Source organism: Antechinus flavipes, chromosome 2, assembly GCF_016432865.1.
Source record: "Antechinus flavipes isolate AdamAnt ecotype Samford, QLD, Australia chromosome 2, AdamAnt_v2, whole genome shotgun sequence".
Lineage (NCBI taxonomy): Eukaryota > Metazoa > Chordata > Mammalia > Dasyuromorphia > Dasyuridae > Antechinus > Antechinus flavipes.
This window is the reverse complement of record NC_067399.1, coordinates 499,427,709-499,449,171: the sequence shown is the minus strand read 5'-3', so window position 1 is coordinate 499,449,171 and position 21,463 is coordinate 499,427,709. Positions and strand designations below refer to the sequence as shown.

Below are 21,463 nucleotides of genomic sequence, written 5' to 3'. Positions count from 1 at the left end.
TAAATTTCTACAATTAAGGTTCTTTTTTGTTTCTTGCTCATTTTTTTTCTTTTTTCCTATTTTGTGACTAATTTTTCTATTTCTGCTCCTGGGCAGCTCTTGGGCACTGTTCGAAGATTTTTGTGAAGGTCTGAGCCTTGGTTTTGAGGTTAGAGGCCCCTTGTGTTTGTTGCCTTGCTCAGAACCCTAATTGCTTTCTCCAGACAATAGCCTGGTTTCCTAAGCTGGTTCCTGGAGATTGCCCCACTGGTCTGCTCTGCTACTGAGCCAGGATCAAGCATCTTAATTGCTAATCTGCTGTGATTAAGACCCTCTCACTGGCTTTTACAGATAACATCTGAGCTGGGCTGAACATCTCTTTTATCCCAGTAAGACTGACTTTTCTTGAAGTCCTTCCAATTTATCTTGAACTAGAGAGTAGTTTCATTCCCCAGGCTCTGTTCAGAAGCTTGATTTCATGTGGTTTTCAAGGAAATTTTATTTTTATTAAATAAGGCTTACATGAAATTGCATAAAAGGATTTTTTTTTGGTCTAAACTTATTATTCCTTTAGTATAGAGAACTCCTGATGGAAAACGCCTTTGACCAATGTAGACTGACCCTTGCTCTACAACTTAAAAGAGAGTCGTTTCTTCTTTTTTTAATTATAATTTTTATTATAGATTTTTATTTATAAGACATATATATGCATAGGTAATTTTCCAGCATTGATCCTTGCAAAACCTTCTATTCCAACTTTTCCCCTCCTTCCCCCCACCCCCTCGATAGCAGGCAGTAGTAGTCCAATACACATTAAATATATTAAAGTATATGTTAAATACAATACATACACACACACACACACACACCTGTTTATATCGTTATCTTGCTGCACAAGAAAAAAATCAGATTTAGAAATAAGGTAAAAATAACCTGAGAAGGAAAACAAAAATGCAAGCGGACAATAACAGGAGTGGAAATGGTATGTTGTGGTCCACACTCATTTCCCATACTTACAAGAGAGTAATGTCAAGCATAGCATAGCATGAGAAGCTATAACTTGCCCAGAGTGACAGAGTCCAAGTATAAGGCTGGATTTAATGAACTCAGGTCTTCCTGACTCCCAATCCACCTCTTTCTTTCTCTTCTATACCACAATAAGATTCACACATAATGGTAGGAAAAATAAACACAAAGACATCCTCAAACCACAGTAATGGTAGGCACTGACCCAATCACTGAGTAAATTCTTTTTAAAAAACCTTCTCTCCAAGTGGAAAGGGAAACTGAGGCCACAAGTTGTCAAGGATTTGTCTTAGTATGTAGTAGTAAAGCCAAAATAATGTAACTATTTATTTAACCATAAGAAAATATCTGTGAAAAGACTGCTCAGGAAAAGGAAGAAAATTGCTGGATAAATCTCTTACCTCACTGGTGGTCCGAATGATACCTGAGATAAGCCCACATAAATGGTTTCCTTTGCTTCCATAACTAGACAGGTCTATTCTCAACAGGTCTTTGTGCTGATAATTAGGATCCAGCTGTTGGTTGAGCTGCAACACCTCCTCTTGAAGGGCATAGAGACGTCGCAAACGATCCTGACCTTCCTCCTTTCTAAGCCGCTCTTGTTCTATCTGCCTCAACCGCTGTTGTTCAGCTTCACGTAGCTTCAGGTTGAGAATCTATAAAGAGGAACATCAGGTGAAAACCTAGTCTTTGGAACTTTCCCCCAGTGACTTCTAAGCCCTTTACCTTCGTATCTTAAGTTCTATAGAATCTAACCACTTTGTAAGTAGGGAAAATTCCAAGCAAAGAAATTCTCCATAATCACTTGGAAACAATGATAAGAAAAATGGAACAGGTTGTAGTGTGACATAAAGAGTGATCTTTATTATCAGAGATGTTCAAATAGAGAAGCTTTCAGATGACAGAGATACTGAAACAGAATTCCTGAATTATTTGAAAGAGTATGGGCAGCTAGATGGCACAGCAGATAGAGTCCCAGCCCTAGAGTCAGGAGGACCTAAGTTCAAATCCATCCTCAGACACTTAATATTTCCTAGCTTTGTGACCCAAGTCACTTAACCCCAATTGCCTGAGCAATAAATAAATAAAAAAAAAAAATCAAAGAAAGAAAGAAATGAAAAGAAAAGAAAAAAGGAAAGACCTAGATGACTTAAGGATTTTTCAGAATTTAAGATACTATAAATCAAATTCTAGTATTCCACACCCAACTAGAAAGAGGTTTTAAAAGGTACTCAAGAGCTTCTCAGTCACACTTTTCCATATTCATTTTCCAGCCTCTGACCTTGGCTCTATGACGATGTTCCTCTTTTAACTTTTCCTGCTGACCTTGTGCTTCTTTGAAACTGAAATGAGATTCAGAAGGGAAAAAAAAATTAGGAATTCCTACTCAAAAATTATTCTCCACACAACACACACAATTGGTACAATAATACAAACAACACTAAAAAGTATCCAAATTGAGATTCATAGTAATGACCAAACTTGGTTCCAAAAAACAAATGACAATACAATATTCATTTTTCCTCTCTCAGGAGAGAAATATACAACAACAGATATGAAATGCTGCAGATGTCATCATATGCAGTCACTCAATTTATTGTTTTTGTACCTTTTGTTTTTTACATATTGTAATTGTAGGATTTGAGAAATAGTACCATAGTGAAAAGAAAGACAGTCTTTAAAAGTCAAGACAACTTGGGTTCAAGTTCTACAATTGAGATATATAGGTTATCTGATCACAGACAAGTCATCTAACTTTTCAGTATCCTAGATAATTTTCTAAGAATATACATTGAAAGACAACTGACTGACTGCCATCAGTAGGGAATGAACAGGGCAGGATACTTCCTATCTCCCAAAAAAGTGGGAAACAAAAACATTGCTCCCTACCTTCACACTCCCCACTACTCCACAAGGGAGCGGAGAATCAGTGGTGGGGAAGAGGTTTTATTGAGAGAGGACTATAATATAAAAGGCATCAATAACAAATTTAAAAATTATTTTTATAAATGTATTAAAGGTCAATTAATTTCAGATCAACTTTTTTTTTTTTTTAACTTTTTTTTTCACCAAATACATGTAAAGATAGTTTTCACCATTCAGCTTTGTAAAACCTTGTTCCACATTTTTCTCCCTTTCCTCTTCCCTCCTCGCTCCTTTAGACAGGAAGCAATTCACTATTGGTTAAACACCTGCAATTCTCCTAAACATATTTCCATATTTGTTATGCTGCACAAGAAAATCAGATCAAAACAGGAAAAAAACCACAAAAAAAACAAGCAAACAAACATCACCAAAAAAGGTGAAAATACTGTGATTTTATCCACATTCAGACAGAATCTTTCATAAGAAATAATGTTCTTGGAATCTTTTAATTACGGACCATGCCTAAGTTAAGGGGCAGGTCAATTCTGCAAGTCCCTCCACAGCTGTGAATCATAACACTTGAAGGAGTTGCAAAGCAGCCTTACTAACAAAGATGGTCCTTGTAGATTGGGAATGAAATAAATTGGAAGCAAGAGGGAAGAAGAGAGAGATCAGAGAACACAAATGTTTCTCAGTCTCCTTGTATCATCGTCATCACCCTCTCACATGAAGAGATCCATTCTACAGATCTCAGACCTCCAAGAAGCCACTGGCAGGTGGCTCTCATATCACATCTTTTATTCTGGAATAGCTGCTATCCATCTTATATCTAACCTTCCTAATATTACCTGATATTGGTTAGCCTCTGGATGTTCCTACCTTTTCTCTATCACCTCACGAAGGTCCTGATATTCCTTGTGCTGTTTCAACGACTTTCGCTCATCAAACCGCTTCAGTTGCTCTGATGCCATTTCAGAGAGGACCCGTACCTTCCTTTCATGCTCCTCTTGCCATTGCCTTAATCCTTTCTGAAAGAAAGATTGAAAAAATTTATATTAGAAGCAAACACAAAAGACCTGGACTTGAATCCTGGTTCTGCTCCTGTGTTATCTTAGACAAACTGACTAATTTCTCTAGGACTCAGTTTCTCAGTTTGTAAAAAGAGAGTTTGAACAGGTGAATTCTGATACCCTTGACTCCAAGGATAGTGGTTCAATCTACTGTAGCGCTCCATCTAACTATCCCAAAAGACTTTTTAAAAAACCATTATTTATTTGCACCTCTAACACAAAGGGATATATATATATATATATAAAATATAGCATTCTCATAAACATGATAGAATCAAATAAGAAGTTTCTATATGAAACTGTGAATCTCCATTTTAAACTGCTTGATTCTGAAAAAAAATATATCATTCCACATATTATTTTCAAAACTGTTCTGCTTGTCTATGCTTCCTTCTGAACTTCTTTCTGTTCATTTTAAAACTATTCCAATGGTTCTCTTATTTTTGACGTCATTACTAACAATCTCCCCTTATCTACTCACTCCAAATTAAAAACTGAAAGAAAAACAAAACCGTCATAAACAAGTAATAACAGTCAAGCTTTTGAAAGAAACATATGGAAGGAACCCATACAAAATGGATGCATGCATCTTTGCATCTTATATCTGTTACCTTTCTGACAGAGGGATATAACATCCATCCTTCATCCATCTGCTGGGGATATGATCATTGATCTGAACTGCTAAGTTTTTTAAAGCTGCTTATCTTCATAATGTTGTTAGTATTGAATAAACTATTCTGGTAGTCCTACTCTTATTACTTTGGTTCACATATTACCCAGAATCCCTAAATTGTTTTTTTGTAATTGTTTATGGTAAAATAAAGTTCGATTGCCTTCATATACCACAATTTATTTAGGTGTTTTCCAACTAATACACATCCCCCTTAGATGCTTCTTTTTTGCTTTTATTTTTTTCCCCATTTGATTCTTTCTTTAAGATCAGAAAGTCTGTTTTGTTCAAGGCTATTCCCACTCTATTATTATCTTCCCTCTTACCCTCCCCACCTTTCTCCCATATGCCCCTAATGCTTGTTTTCCTACTGATTTTTATTTCTACATCAAACTCTGTGTGTGTATGCATACGCACGCACACAATCTTTTTTTGTCTATTTCAAAATGAGATATATCTGATGTCTGCTACCAACATGTTATCCTTTATCTGGCATACTCTTATCACATCATAATTATGAAAAAATAACAGGTTCCATTTCTTCCTATATTACTAAGAAATAACTTTCTCCTTTTATCCTTCTCTCTCTCTCCTTCAAATGCTCATAACTAAATCCAACTACAAATCCTTTTTAGTTTTTCTTGATCCTCCTGATACTTAGCGTTCTTAAAGGACACCTAGTTCTTCTTCCCCTTTATAAAAGTTAGCCCAACATCATCATATAGCCCCTTCCAAGTCATAAATATTGCCTTAGACATTTTTCACCTAGGATTTCCTGAACTATAGTGTCTAGGCTTTTATGTCATGGTTTTCAATTCTTAAATTATCTCTCCTAGATTTAAATTCTGGATCAGTTATTTTTTTTATTTCTGATTATCTTTTATTTTCTTCTATTTTTTTCAATCTTTTGATTTTAGTCTATTATTTTTTGCTGTTCCAGCAAGGCAATAATTTGGATTAGGTGTATTCTAGTTTCCAGGAACTCTATTACTTGAGAAAAATCTGCCTCTTTGTGACCTAAGCTATTTATTCTCCTCTAAATTGCTTTGAACTTGCTCTTGAACTATCATTTCATTTAATTTCTTGCTTCATTTCATCTAAATATTCATGTACTCCTTATGGAAAGTCCATTTTCCCCCTCTGAGTCATTGTTTACAGATGTTATATTCATTTCCTTCTTATTTTGGGAGAATATCTAGATCTAATAGAATTTTTGACAGTAGTAGTGATATTTATATTGCTCCCTCCAGTTTTAATAGCTAAAATAGGGCTTTATGCCAGAGACAGAACCTCCTGAAAGTTCTTCCCTTAATGGTTTTGCCTGAATTCCCTTAGGTCCTGAATTGAACTCTTAAGTCCTAAGTACAAGCTCCCTGTGAATCTTTGAAGTCTGGAGCTACAGAACCCTCTATAATATCTCAGAACAGACCACTACTAGAGACACTGCAGATCCTATAGGTGCCTGGGATGTATAACGAGCATTTGAAAGATAAAATTATGATCACCAAGCAGAATGATTTATTAAGCTAGGTATTGCAAAGGCATGACAATTCAGGACCAAGACTCAACTTTGGTACTAGACTCCTAATTGGAGATACTGAACAGGAGGAAGACAGATTTTTATGCATTAAAAAGGTAATTAAATAAGATCAATTAATGAAAAAAAAGTTAACAGGGTAAAAACCAGGTTACAAAATTAGGTAACCTGATTTCTAATTGGAAAAAAGATTAGGGGCTTTCAAAGTTGAGAGAGGATGAGCAAATTTTTTTTTTTAATTTTTATTTAATAATTGCTTTATATTGACAGAATCCATGCCAGGGTAATTTTTTTTACAACATTATCCCTTGCACTCATTTCTGTTCCGATTTTTCCCCTCCCTCCCTCCACCCCCTCCCCTAGATGGCAAGCAGTCCTATATATGTTGGGTATGTTGCAGTATATCCTAGATACAATATATATTTGCAGAACCGAACAGTTCTCTTGTTGCACAGGGAGAATTGGATTCAGAAGGTATAAATAACCCGGGAAGAAAAACAAAAATGTAGATAGTTCACATTTGTTTCCCAGTGTTCTTTCTTTGGGTGTAGCTGCTTCTGTCCGTCATTTATCAATTGAAACTCAGGTCTCTTTGTCAAAGAAATCCACTTCCATCAAAATATGTCCTCATACAATATTGTTGTCGAAGTGTATAATGATCTCCTGGTTCTGCTCATTTCACTTAGCATCAGTTCATGTAAGTCTCGCCAGTCCTCTCTGTATTCATCCTGCTGGTCATTTCTTACAGAACAATAATATTCCATAACATTCATATACCACAATTTACCCAGCCATTCTCCAATTGATGGGCATCCATTCATTTTCCAGGTTCTAGACACTACAAATAGGGCTGCTACAAACATTTTGGGACATACAGGTCCCTTTCCCTTCTTTAGTATTTCTTTGGGATATAAGCCCAATAGAAACACTGCTGAGTCAAAGGGTATGCACAATTTGATAACTTTTTGGGCATAATTCCAGATTGCTCTCCAGAATGGTTGGATTCGTTCACAACTCCACCAACAATGCATCAGTGTCCCAGTTTTCCCGCATCCCCTCCAACATTCATCATTATTTTTTCCTGTCATCTTAGCCAATCTGACAGGTGTGTAGTAGTATCTCAGAGTTGTCTTAATTTGCATTTCTCTGATCACTAGTGATTTGGAACACTCTTTCATATGAGTGGTAATAGTTTCAATTTAGGATGAGTAAATTTTGTGAGTTGGGAGAAGCGACAGTAAAGACAACAATTCCCTGAAATCAAGAAAAAAAAAAAAATAAGGTGTCCTTCATCCCCCAAATCCATATTCAGTTAAAGGAACAAAGGAACAAAGAAACAAAAGCCAGTTTCCAGATAAGATATATGAGTTGCTTGAGAGGGATAAGTGAGGGAAAATATTGACTCAATTTTCAGATCTGACTGAGTTTCTGGTCAACATAACCTAAAGTCCTTAGTTATAAGGATCTCTAAGCAAAAGATGGAGGGGGATTCAGCTTCCCAGACACAAAAGGCTAAGTTAACAATACAATAAAGTTTTCTCAAAATTCCCATTAATTGAATAAAAGTTTTCTCACCAGTCAGAAATTGGACTAGATCTATAAATGAATAGAAAAGGAACTGACCTAGATCTAAAACTGAATAAAAAGATGGAATCAGTGTGGTTCAGATCTCACAATACTCGCACCAGGTTATAAATGACTTTAAAAAGTATAAAGGAATTTATATGTCATACTGGAACAAGTATTCTTTTTTTTTTTTAATTTAATTTTATTTAATAATAACTTTGTATTGACAGAATCCATGCCAGGATAATTTTTACACAACATTATCCCTTGCAATCACTTATGTTTCGTTTTTTCCCCTCCCTCCCCCCGCCCCCAAGATGGCAAGCAGTCCTATATATGTTAAATATGTTGCAGTATATCCTAGATACAATACATATTTGCAGAACCGAACAGTTCTCCCGCTGCACAGGGAGAATTGTATTCAGAAGGTAACTCGGGAAGAAAATCAAAAATGCAAATAGTTCACATTAATTTCCCAGTATTCCTTCTTTGGGTGTAGCTGTTTCTGTCCATCATTTATCCAATGAAACTCAGTTAAGTCTCTTTGTCAGAGAAATCCACTTCCATCAGAATACATCCTCATACAATATCGTTGTCGAAGTGTATAATGATCTCCTGGTTCTGCTCATCTCACTTAGCATCAGTCCATGTAGGTCTCTCCAAGCCTCTCTGTATTCATCCTGCTGGTCATTCCTTACAGAGCAATAATATTCCATAACATTCATATACCACAATTTACCCAGCCATTCTCCAATTGATGGGCATCCATTCATTTTCCAGTTTCTAGCCACTACAAACAGGGCTGCTACAAACATTTTGGCACATACAAGTCCCTTTCCCTTTTTTAGTATCTCTTTGGGGTATAAGCCCAATAGAAACACTGCTGGATCAAAGGGTATGCACAGTTTGATAACTTTTTGGGCATAATTCCAGATTGCTCTCCAGAATGGCTGGATTCGTTCACAACTCCACCAACAATGCATCAGTGTCCCCATTTTCCCGCATCCCCTCCAACATTCATCATTATTTTTTCCTGTCATCTTAGCCAATCTGACAGGTGTGTAGTGATATCTCAGAGTTGTCTTAATTTGCATTTCTCTGATCAATAGTGATTTGGAACACTCTTTCATGTGAGTGGTAATAGTTTCAATTTCATCCTCTGAAAATTGTCTGTTCATATCCTTTGACCATTTATCAATTGGAGAATGGCTTGATTTCTTATAAATTTGAGTCAGTTCTCTATATATTTTGGAAATGAGGCCTTTATCAGAACCTTTAATTGTAAAGATGTTTTCGCAGTTTGTTGCTTCCCTACTAATCTTGTTTGCATTCGTTCTGTTTGTACAAAGGCTTTTTAATTTGATATAATCAAAATTTTCTATTTTGTGATCGGTAATGGTCTCTAGTTCATCTTTGGTCACAAATTTCTTTCTCCTCCACAAGTCTGAGAGATAAACTATCCTATGTGGAACAAGTATTTTTAATCTAGGTAAAAAAATTTTTTTGATAAGTAAGCAAAGTCAAGATGAAAGCATACAGGCAGCAAATTGATGGAATTCTCCCAATATTCCTCTTCAAAAAACTTTAAAATAATACCTCAAATTGGAATCTGGAGTAGCAGATCTAACAAAAAGGTGGAATAAGATTTTTTCCAGACCAATAGAAATTAGCGGATTAGATTATTGTTCTGTAAGGAATGACCAATAGGATGAATACAGAGAGGACTGGCGAGACTTACATGAACTGATGCTAAGTGAAATGAACAGAACAAGGGATCATTATACACCTCAATAATGATACTGTTTGAGGATGTATTCTGATGGAAGTGGATCTCTTCGATAAAGAGAGCTAATTCAGTTACAATTGATCAAAGATGGACAGAAGCAGCTACACCCAAAGAAAGAACACTGGGAAATGAATATAAACTGCTTGCATTTTGTTTTTCTTCCCGGGTTATTTAGACCTTCTGAATCCAATTCTCCCTGTGCAACAAGAAAACTGTTCGGTTCTGCACACATATATTGTATCTAGGATATATTGTAACCTATTCAACATGTAAAGGACTGCTTGCCATCTTGGGGAGGGGGTGGAGGGAGGGAGGAGAAAAATCGGAACAGAAGTGAATGCAAGGGATAATGTTGTAAAAAATTACCCTAGCATGGGTTCTATCAATAAAAAGTTAATAAAAAAAAAAAAAATTAGAAGATTAGCAGAAAAGATCTGAGACAGCAGAGTGGTAATTGATCCAGAGCACAGTGCACAACTCAGCAATAGCAGTAGGAGGCTTTGCAGTTTCTGGGCTGCAGTTCCAAGGTGAAGAGGGGCATTAGTGCTTGCAAATTCAGGAATGAAGGGGACCTAGTCAAAACTGCAGGGCAGAGAAGAGTGCTTGTGGTGACTCACAAGAGAAAGAGGTCCTGGTCTCAGTTCTGAGATAAAAAGGAACACTAGCACTTGTAATCACAGGTGAGCAGAGACCCTAGTCACAGCTCAAAAAGGAGCACTTGTACTTACGGCAGCAGGGAAACAAAGTCCCTTCCTGGACAAATACCAGGACACAGGCCAGGAAAGCAGTGACCAACCACTCTCTAGATCCTACTATTTTGAAACACTGAAAACTTGTAGATTCTAAGTACTACTTATGAAAACAGCACAAAAACCCTGAAACTTGGGAGAGTGCCTCCTTTACTCTGGTAAGAAATCCCAATTTTAACAAAGTTAAAAGTCAAGAAATAGGCTGGGAAAATGAACAACAACAAAAAAAGAACCTAACCACAAAAAGCTACTGTGCTGACAGGGAAGATCAAGACAGAGATGAAGAAGAAAACAACGGTCAAAGGATATAGACAGACAATTCTCAGATGAAGAAATTGAAACGATTTCTAGCTATATGAAAAGATGCTCCAAGTCATTATTAATTAGATAAATGCAAATTAAGACAACTACCACTACACACCTGTCAGATTGGCTAGAATGACAGGGAAAGGTAATGCGGAATGTTGGAGGGGATGTGGGAAAACTGGGACACTGATACATTGTTGGTGGAATTGTGAATACATTCAGCCATTCTGGAGAGCAATTTGGAATTATGCTCAAAAAGTTATCAAACTGTGCATTACCCTTTGATCCAGCAGTGTTACTATTGGGCTAATATCCCAAAGAGATTTTAAAGAAGGGAAAGGGACCTCTATGTGCAAGAATGTTTGTGGCAGGTCTCTTTGTAGTGATCAGAAGCTGGAAATTGAGTGGATGCCCATCAACTGGAGAATGGCTGAATAAATTGTGGTATATGAAAATTATGGAATAGTATTGTTCTGTAAGAAATGATCAGCAGGATGATTTCAGAAAGGCCTGGAGAGACTTACATAAAGTAATGTTGAGTGAAATGAGAAGGACCAGAAGATCATCAGATACTTCAACAACAATACTATATGATGATCAATTCTGATGGACGTGGCCCTATTCAACAATGAGATGAACCAAATCAGTTCCAATAGAGCAATAATGAACTGAACCAGCTATACCCAGCGAAAGAACTCTGGGAGATGACTATGAACCACTACGTAGAATTCCCAATTCCTCTATTTTTATCTGCCTGCATTTTTGATTTCCTTCACAGGCTAACTGTACACTATTTCAAACTCCGATTCTTTCTGTACAGCAAAATAACTGTTAGATATATATGTTTATATTGTATTTAATTTATACTTTAACATACTTAACATGTAATGGTCAACCTGCCATCAGGGGGAGGAGATGGGGGGAAGGAGGAGAAAAATTGGAACAAAAGGTTTGGCAATTGTCAATGCTGAAAAATTACCCATGCATATATCTTGTAAATAAAAAGCTATTAAAAAAAAACCATTTTGTTACTAAAAAGTTAAAAAAAAAAAAAAACAATGTTACACAGATACAAGAAAAGTTTCAAAGAAAAAAACTGTGAATTGGACACAAACCAAGCAATAATTCCTGGAACAGATCAAAAAGGATTTTAAAAACAAAATAAGAGGGGGAAGAAAATTTGGGAAAAGAAATATGATGCCAGAAAATTATGAACAGAGAGCCAATAGTTTGGTTAAAAGAGGCACCAAAAATAATTTAAAAATGCAAATTAAGACAACTCTGAGATGCCACTACACACCTTTCAGATTGGCTAAGATGACAGGAAAAGATAATGATGAATGTTGAAGGGGATGTGGAAAAACTGGGATACTGATACATTGTTGGTGGAATTGTGAATGGATCCAACCATTCTAGAGAATAATTTCAAACTATGCCAAAGGGTTATCAACTTGTGCATACCCTTTAACCCAGCAATGTTTCTACTGGGCTTGTATCCTCACCAAGAGATCAAAAAGGAGAGAAAGGGACCCACATGTGCAAAAATGTTTGTGGCAGCCCTTTTTGTAGTGGCAAGAAACTGGAAACTGAGTGGATGCCCATCAATTGGAGAATGGCTGAATAAGTTATGGTATATGAATGTTATGGAATATTGTTTTGTAAGAAACGATCAGCAGAATGATTTTAGAGAGGGTTGGAGAGACTTACATGAACTGATTCTGAGTGAAGTGAGCAGAACCAGGAGACCATTGTACATGGAAAGAAGATTATATGATGATCAATTCTGATGGACAAGGCTCTTTTTTCAATAATGAGGTGATTCATGCCAGTTGCAATGATCTTTTGATGAAGAAAGCCACGTGCATTCAGCGGACTGTAGGGACTAAGTTGGAACACAACATAGTGTTTTTCACTTTTTTTTTGGTGGTTATTTGCTTGCATTTTGTTTTCTTATTTTTTTCCCTTTTTATACTGATTTTTCTTGTGCAGCATTATTGTGGAAATATATATAGAAGAACTGTACATGTTTAATATATTGGATTACTTGCTGTCTAGGTGAGGGGGAGAAGGAAAGGGAAAATGAGAGAGAAGAAAAATATGAATGTTATGGAATATTATTGTTCTGTAAGGAACGACCAGCAGGATGAATACAGAGAGGACTGGCAAGACTTACATGAACTGATGCTAAGTGAAATGAGCAGAACCAGGAGATCATTATATACCTGAACAACGATACTCTTTGAGGATGTATTCTGATGGAAGTAGATCTCTTTGATAAAGAGAGCTAATTCAGTTACAATTGATCCAGGATGGACAGAAGCAGCTACACCCAAAGAAAGAACACTGGGAAATGAATGTAAACTGCTTGCATTTTTGTTTTTCTTCCCGGGTTATTTATACCTTCTGAATCCAATTCTCCCTGTGCAAAGAATTCGGTTCTGCACACATATATTGTATCTAGGATATACTGTAACCTATTTAACATGTAAAGGACTGCTTGCCATCTGGGGGAGTGGGTGGAGAGAGGGAGGGGAAAAATCAGAACAGAAGTGAGTGCAAGGGATAATGCTGTAAAAAATTACCCTGGCATGGGTTATGTCAATAAAAAGTTATTAAAAAAAAAAAAAACCAAACAACAACAAGTCCATCACCATCGATCATCACACAATCTTGATGTTACTGTATACAATGTTTGCTTGGTTCTGCTCATTGAAGCATCGGTTCATTTAAATCTTTCCAGGCCTTTCTGAAATTGGCATCATTTCTTATAGAACAATAATATGCCATTACATTCATAAATTATAACTTATTCAGCCATTCTCCAATTGATGGGCATCCACTCAATTTCCAGGTTCTTACCACTACAAAAAGGGCTGCCATAAACATTCTTGCATGAACTTTTCCCTCTTTTATGATTTCCTTGGGATACAGACCCAGTAGAGAGAAACACTGCTGGATCACGGGTATACACAGTTTGATAGTTCTTTGGCCACAGTTCCAAATTGCTCTCCAGAATGGTTGGATCAGTTCACAACCAAACCAAAAATTAATTAATGTCCCAGTTTTCCCACATCCCTTCCAGCATTCATCATTATCTTTTCTTAGCCAATCTGAAAGATGTGAAGTGGTACCTCAGAGTTGTTAGGCATAACATTTCAAAAATTTATGAAGCATGATGGAAAATACTATCCACATACAGAGAAAGAACAAATGAAGACTGAATGCAGATTGAAGCATACTATTTTCACTTTATCTTATTTGTACTTTTTTTCCTTTAGAAGCTTCTTTTTTCACAACATGCCTAATATGGAAATATGTTTTACATGATTGCACATACACAACTTAATTAAAAATTCTTATCTCTTTAGGGAAAAGAAAGGGGAGAGAAGGAAAAATCTGGAACTCAAAATTTCTAAAAAATGAATATTAAAAACTGTCTTTATATGTAATTGGAAAAAATAAAATACTATTTTAAAAATGTTATGAAGGAAAACTGTCCTGACATCCTAGAAACAGAAGTTAAAATTGAAATGGAAAGAATTCACCAATTACCTCCTGATAGAGAACTCAAAATGAAAACTTCCAGAAATATAGCCATAAATTTGGAATCCATATTCCAGAAGGCAAAGGAACTAAGAGTACAACCAAGAATAATTTACCCAATAAAACTGAGTATAATCCTTCAGATGAAAAAATATACATTTAATGAAATAAGAGTTACAAACAATTCTGATAAAAAGACTAGAAATGAATATAAAATCTGACTTTCAAATAAAGACTTGAAAGTAGCATAAAAAGGTAAACACAAAAAGAAATAACAGGGGATTAACATAAGGTTTAATTGTTTATATATTCCTTGCTGAATCCTAAAAACTATCATACTAAGGCATTTAGTAATTTCATATTTTCAAGTGAGGAAATTAAAAACCATTTCTAGTCATGAAAAAATGCTCTAAATCACTATTGAGAGAAATGCAAATCAAGACAACACTGAGGTACCACTACAACCTTTCAGATGGGCTAAGATGACAGGAAAAGATAATGATAAATGCCAGAGGGGATGTGGGAAAACTGGGACACTAATACATTATTGGTTGAGTTGTAAACGATTTCAGACAGAGCAAAAATACACCCAATTAAAAGAGATAAGCTAAGTAATATCATAGAAAATGAAGTAATATTGCCAAACATATTTGCAACAAATGGCATAGCATCCAAATTCTTAAAGGAAAATTAAATGAGTTACAGGGGGAAAGAAGCAATAAAATCATATTAGTAGGGGCCCTTAAATTTCTCCTCTCAGAACTAGATTAATCTAACCATAAAATAAACAACAAAAATTAAGGAGATGAATAGAATTTTAGAAAAGTTAGATATTATAAATTTCTGAAAGAAACTAATTAAGAATAGAGAGGAGTATACCTTTTTCTCAGCTATCCATGGTCACAAAAACTGACCATGTATTAAGCCTAAACCTCACAACCAAAGGCATAAAAGCAGAAATATTAAATACATCTTTTCTAGACTATAATACAATAAAATCATATTCAATAGCTATAGAAATGTAGATGAACAATTATTTAGAAACTAAACAATCTAATCCTAAAAAACAAGTGGGTCAAAGAACAAATCATAAAAACAATAAATAATTTAATTAAAAAGAATGACAACAATCAGTTAATATATCAAAATTTATGGAAGTTAAAGTAGTACTTAGGGGAACATTTATCTCTAAATGCTTTCATCAATAAAAGAAAGAGATGATCAATGAATTCTGCATGCAACCAAAAAAAAAAAAAAAAAAAAAAACCCTCAAAAAAGAACAAGTTAAAAATCACCAATTAAACACCAAATTGGAAATCCTGAAAATCAAGAGATGAATATAACTGAAAGTAAAAACAAAACAAAAAACAATAACAAACCCTTAACTAATAAAATTAAGAGCTGGCTTTATGAGGGAAAAAACTTAAAAAAACAAACTAGTGATGAATTTTTTAAAAACAATCCTAAATTAGCCATCAAAAATGAAAAGGGTAAATTCATCACCAATGATTAAACTAAAACATGAAAACAAATCTAAAAATAGAAATGAAATGGATGAATATTTTCAAAAAATTTTCTGGGATTAACAGAGGAGGAAAAAAATATTTAAGTAATCTTATGAAGCCACCATTGAGCTCCTTAAGGAAAAAACCACAGAAATAGATAAATTCACAAATGAAATTCCATCAAACATTAAAGGAACTACTAATTCCAATACTGTATAAATTATTTGGAAAAATAGGCAAAGAAAGCATCCTAAACCAAATTCCTTTTATGACACAAATTTGTTGACACCTAAAACCAAGAAAAGCAAAAATAGAGAAAGAAAACTATAGACCAATTTCCCTAATAAATATTGATGCAAAAATTTAGAAAATATATCACACAGGCATACAATATGGTCAGGTGGGATTCATATGAGTACAGGAGTGATGATTCAATATTAGAAAAACTATCAGAAAAATTGGTGATATCAACAACAAAAACAACAAAAATCACATAATTACCTCAACAGATAGTAAAAAAACATGACAAAATACAACACTTATTCCTATTAAAAATATTAGAAAGAAAAGGACCTTTTAATGGACTTTTAATGCCATACTATTAGCAAGCATTATCTATAATAGGAAAAAGAAAAAAGTCTCTCCAGTAAAATCAGGAGTGATGTAATGATGCCCATCATCACCACTATCATTCAACACTATTCAAGAAATGCCAGTTATAGCAATAAGACAAGAAAAAGAAATTAATTAGAACAGGCAATAGGGAAATAAAACTTTCTTTGCAGACAATATTTATAATATGCTTAGAAAATCAACTTTAAAACTAGCTGCAAGATATAAAAAATAAAAAAAATCATCAGTATTTTTACATATTACCAACATGGTCCAGAAGAAAGATATATTCTATTTAAAATCTTTATAAAAAATATAAAACACTGGGAAGTCTTCCTGTTAAAACAAATCCATGAACTATAAGAACACAATTATAAAACACTTTTCCCACTAATAAAGTTTGACCTAAACAACTGGAGAAATAGTTATCATTTGTGAATAGGTCAAGCCAATATAATAAAAATTACAAGTCTACCTAAATTATGTATGTATTCAGTGCCATACATATCAAACTACCAAAAATTATTTTATAAAGCTAGGAAAAAATAACAAAATTCATTAGGAAAAAGGTAAAGAATGTCAAGGGAATTAATGCAAAAAAAAAAAAAAAAAGTACAAAGGATAGTGGCCTAGCAGTACTAGACCTAAAATTCTATTATAAAGCAACAGTCATCAAAACCATATGGTACTGGCTATGAAATAAAGTGATGGATCAGTGAAACATAATTAGATGCATATAACATCATAATCAATGAATAATAACTTACTGTTTGATAAATCCAAAGACCCCAGCTTCTGGGATAAGAATTCACTATTTGACAAAAATTTCTGGGAAAACATTATGTCAGAAACTTGGCATACATCTCACACTTCTTACCAAAATAAGTTCAAAATGGGTATATGATTTAGGCATAAAGAGTAGTCTTGGGACAGCCAGGGATAATTTCCCTATCAGATCTTTGGAGAGAGGAGGAATTTATGGCCAAAGAAAACCTAGAGAACATTATAAAATGCAAAATGGATAATACTGATTACATTAAATTTAAAAGTTTTTACACAAATAAAACCAATGCAATCAAGATTAGAAGGGAAGCAGAAAGCTGGGAAAAAAAATTTTTACAGCCAGTATTCCTGATAAAGACCTCATATTTCTAAAATACATAAAGAACGAGTCAAATTTAGGAGAATACAAGTCATCCCCCAAAGGATAAATGATCAAAGGATATGAACAGAATTTTCAGATAAAGAAACTGAAACCATCTATTAATCACATGAAAAATATGTTCCAAATCACTATTGATTAGAGATATGCCCATTAAAACAACTATGAGGTATTATCTTACTCCTATTAAATTGGTGAAAATGACAGGAAAATATGATAAATGTCGGAGGGGAAGTGGGAAATCTGGGATACTTAGGCATTGTTGGTTGAGTGGTAAAATGATCTAACCATTCTGAAGAGCAATTTGGAATTATGCCCAAAGAATTACCAAACTGTGTACACTCTTTGATCTAGCAATCTCATTAAAGAGTCTATATACCAAAGAGATCATAAAAGAGGGAAAAGGACCCACATATGCAAAAACGTTTGTAGCAGTTCTTTTTATGGTGACAAAGAATAGGAAAATGAGGAGATATTTATCAATTGGCAAATGGCTGAATAAGTTATAGTATATAAAAGTGATGGAATATTATTTTTCTATAAAAAATGAACAGGCTAACTTCAGAGAGGCCTGGAAAGATGTTGAGCAAAACAGATAGAACTAGAAAAACATTGTACACAGCAAAAATACTATGTGATGATCAACTATGATAAATTCTATCCTTAGCAATTCAGCAATCCAAAGCAATCTCACTGGATTTTGGATAGAAAATCCTATCTGCATCCAAAAAAGAGAACTATAGAGACCGAATATAAATCAACATATGCTATGTTCCCTTTTTTTTTTTCTGGTTTCCTTTTCTGATGTTTCTTTCCTAACAACATAATCCATATGGAAATATATTTTAAAATGAATGTACATATATAACCAAGAAAAAAAAGTTTTACATGTAACTGGGAAAATAAAAATAAAAAAAAAACCACAATATCAAGGAAATCAATGAAAAATATTGTGAAAGGTGATCATTTTAGCAGTACCAGATATTAAATGGTAATTACCAAAGTGGTAATTATCAAAACAATCCATTATTAGCTAAGAAATAGAGTAGGCTGACCAGGAGAATAGATTAAGAAACACAATATACAGTAGTAAATGACAATAGTAATCTGGAACAGGGATCCTTAAAAATTTTCTGACAATAGTAAAATCTGGAACAGGGATCCTTAAAAATTTTCTACTCACAATCCCTTTTAACCTGAGAAACTTTTATGTGACTCTAAGTATGTAGAGAAAGATAAAATAGGTATACAAATCAAACATTTACTGACAATAAATCGTAAAAAATTTTATTTTAAAACAATTCCTTGGTATACATATAATTTTACCATTTATTAAAGATGAAAGAAAATTTGCATGCCACTAAGATGAATGTGTTTTGTCTATTTTTACACAATTAAATCCTGGCAGAATTATCTGATACGTGTTACTAACTGCCAAATTTTTTACAACCCCATGTTCAATTATGTGACCCTATATAAGGTTCATGACCTACAGTTTAAGAAGCTTTGTTTAAGAGTTTGATATACCCAAACATCCAAGGCTTTTGGAACAAGAATTGTCTGACAGAAATGTCTAAGAAAACTAAAAAGCAATTTGACAGAAACTAGGTCTAGACTAATATTATATACCCAAAAAAAGATACAAATAAGTGTATGCTTTAGACATAAAGGGTAACATTACAAATACAGAGGAACATGGAACATTTTACCTGACAGATCTATAGATAGAAGAATTTATGATCAAATGCGAATCAAAGAGAACATTACAGAATGTAAAATCAGTAATTTTGATTATATTAAATTAAAAAAGGTTTGTACAAAATCTTCATTTCTCAAATCATAATACAGAATAGTGAAATCCGTTAAATTTGTAAGAATGGAAGTCATTTCTCAATTGATAAAGTTATAGGATTTGAAAGGGCAGTTTTCAGAAATGCTATATATGACCATATGATAAATTATTCTAAATCATTACTGATTTAAAACATGTAAATTGAAACAACTTTGAGGTACCAAGCCATACCTATCAGAATGGCTAATATGACAGAAAAGGAAAATGAGAAATACTGTAGAGGATTGGAAAAAGTGGGACACTAATGCATTGTTGCTAGGGTTGTGAACTGATGTAATCACTCTGGAGAGAATTTTGGAACTATGTATACCATTTGATACAATACTACTACTAAGGCTATTTTCCAAAGAGATTTTTTTTTTAAAGGCAGAGGAATAGAGGACTCATATACAAAAAGATTAATAGCAGCAATTTTTGTGATGGCAGAGATTGGTAATGAGGGGATGCCTATTCACTGGGGAATAGTAGAATAAGTTGGGATATATAACTGTGATGGAATACTACTGTTATAAGAAATGTCAAAAATATATATAGCATAAAGGATATAGCACCCTCCAAATTCTATAAAGAAATATGTAGGTAGAGAGGGAATCCATGGGTTGCAGGAGGTTAAGTAATAATAGCAAGTTAGAAGCAGAATTAAAGCAAAGAGTTAGCAGGGATAAGAAAGATATGTGTATATTGGGGAAGGTATATATATATATACATATATATATATATATATATATATATATATATATATATATATATATATGTGTGTGTGTGTATGTGTGTGTGTGTGTATCTTCATATGTACACATAAATATATCCTTTCTTAATTATAGCCTGCTTGGGGAGGAGGGGGGAGAAGAAAAAAGGGAAGGAAAAAATAAAGTGAAAAAGGTGCACAGCAGAGCACAAAAGAATAATTTACAAGGAAATAAAGAAAAGATGGGTCAATCATGAATATTATTTCTTCTACTAATATATGTAACTTTCTTAAACTGGTAATTTGCAGTTGTATATTTTGAATCCCCTCTGATGTTCTGTTGGGCACATGACAATGTTTTCTGTTTTGTTTAAATAAAAATAAATTTAATTTTTTTTTAAATGCTGAATAGGATTACTTTCAGAAAAACTTGGAATGATTTACATGAACTGATGCAAAGTGAAGTAAGCAGAACCAGGAGACCTATGTACGCAGTAACAGCAATATTGTACAATTATCAACTGTGAATGACTTAAGCTATTCTTAGCAGCACAATGATTTAAGATAATTCTAAAAGGTTTAAATGAAAAATGCACCTCCAGGGAAAGAACTAAGTGCAGACTAAATCATTTTCACTTTATTTTTCTTGATTTTTTCAATATGGCTAATATGGAAATGTTTTATATGATTTTACACTTATAATTGATTTTTCACAATGGGGGAAGGAAAGAATTCAGAACTAATTTTTAAAAAATTAATGCTAAAATTTATGATAAATTTGAAAATTATTTTGGTAACAATAAAAAAAAAACTTCTTATATTATTTTATGCATTTAAACTGAGAAGAGGTCGACTAGATTGCCAAAAGAGTCTATGACACAAGAGGTTAAATCCTGTAATAGAAGCAAAAGAGTCTCACTGGAGTTTACTGAGTAAGAGTATGACAAGGCCATATTTGATGTTAAGATAAAGGACTATATAACAAAAATGTCACTGATATAGAAAAAGCTCAAGATTTGGCACCTGACATAAGGATATGGATTGAAATATGGAGTATAAATGCAGTGCAGAGTCAGAAGTTGTGAATCTAGGAGACTAGAAAAATGGTAGTGCCTTTGATAGAAATAACTCAGTTTCGAAGAGAGGTAGGTTTAAAGGGAAAGGCAACAAGTTCTATGTTAAGACATGATCAGTCTAAGATTCTCTAGTGTACCCAGCCAGAAATGTTTAATAGGCAAGTGGTAATATGTAACTGAAGCTTAAGAAATTGAGATTGGATATAAAAACTAGAAACATTCTATATAAATATAAGCAGAAACTGCATGGGAGGTTTGAGACACTAATGAGAGACTGTAGGGAGGAAAGAGGGGACCTAGGACAATAATGCTTTGGGGAATATATTATTCTGGAGGATATCCTCCAGAAGGAGGTGTGGTAATAAATAATGATTTAGCAAAGGAGTCTGAGAAGGCAAAAAGTGAACCAGGAGAGAATAGTATTCCTAGTCTATTCAATGTAGTAAGTATTCATTAATATTTCACAATGA

The 21,463-nt window shown here is 34.0% G+C and overlaps 1 protein-coding gene across 1 annotated transcript in view; it reads right to left on the bottom strand.

The window, feature by feature from the left end:
• The window catches only part of GLE1 (GLE1 RNA export mediator), a 43,734-nt gene that overhangs the window by 17,743 nt on the left and 4,528 nt on the right, over window positions 1–21,463 (bottom strand). Inside the window, exons 4-6 of the mRNA XM_051980114.1 lie at window positions 3,751–3,899; window positions 2,288–2,348; window positions 1,407–1,661 (exon numbers count right to left, since the gene is read on the bottom strand). Of these exons, the coding sequence (XP_051836074.1) occupies window positions 1,407–1,661; window positions 2,288–2,348; window positions 3,751–3,899 (465 nt within the window). The remainder of the gene's footprint in view (window positions 1–1,406; window positions 1,662–2,287; window positions 2,349–3,750; window positions 3,900–21,463) is intronic.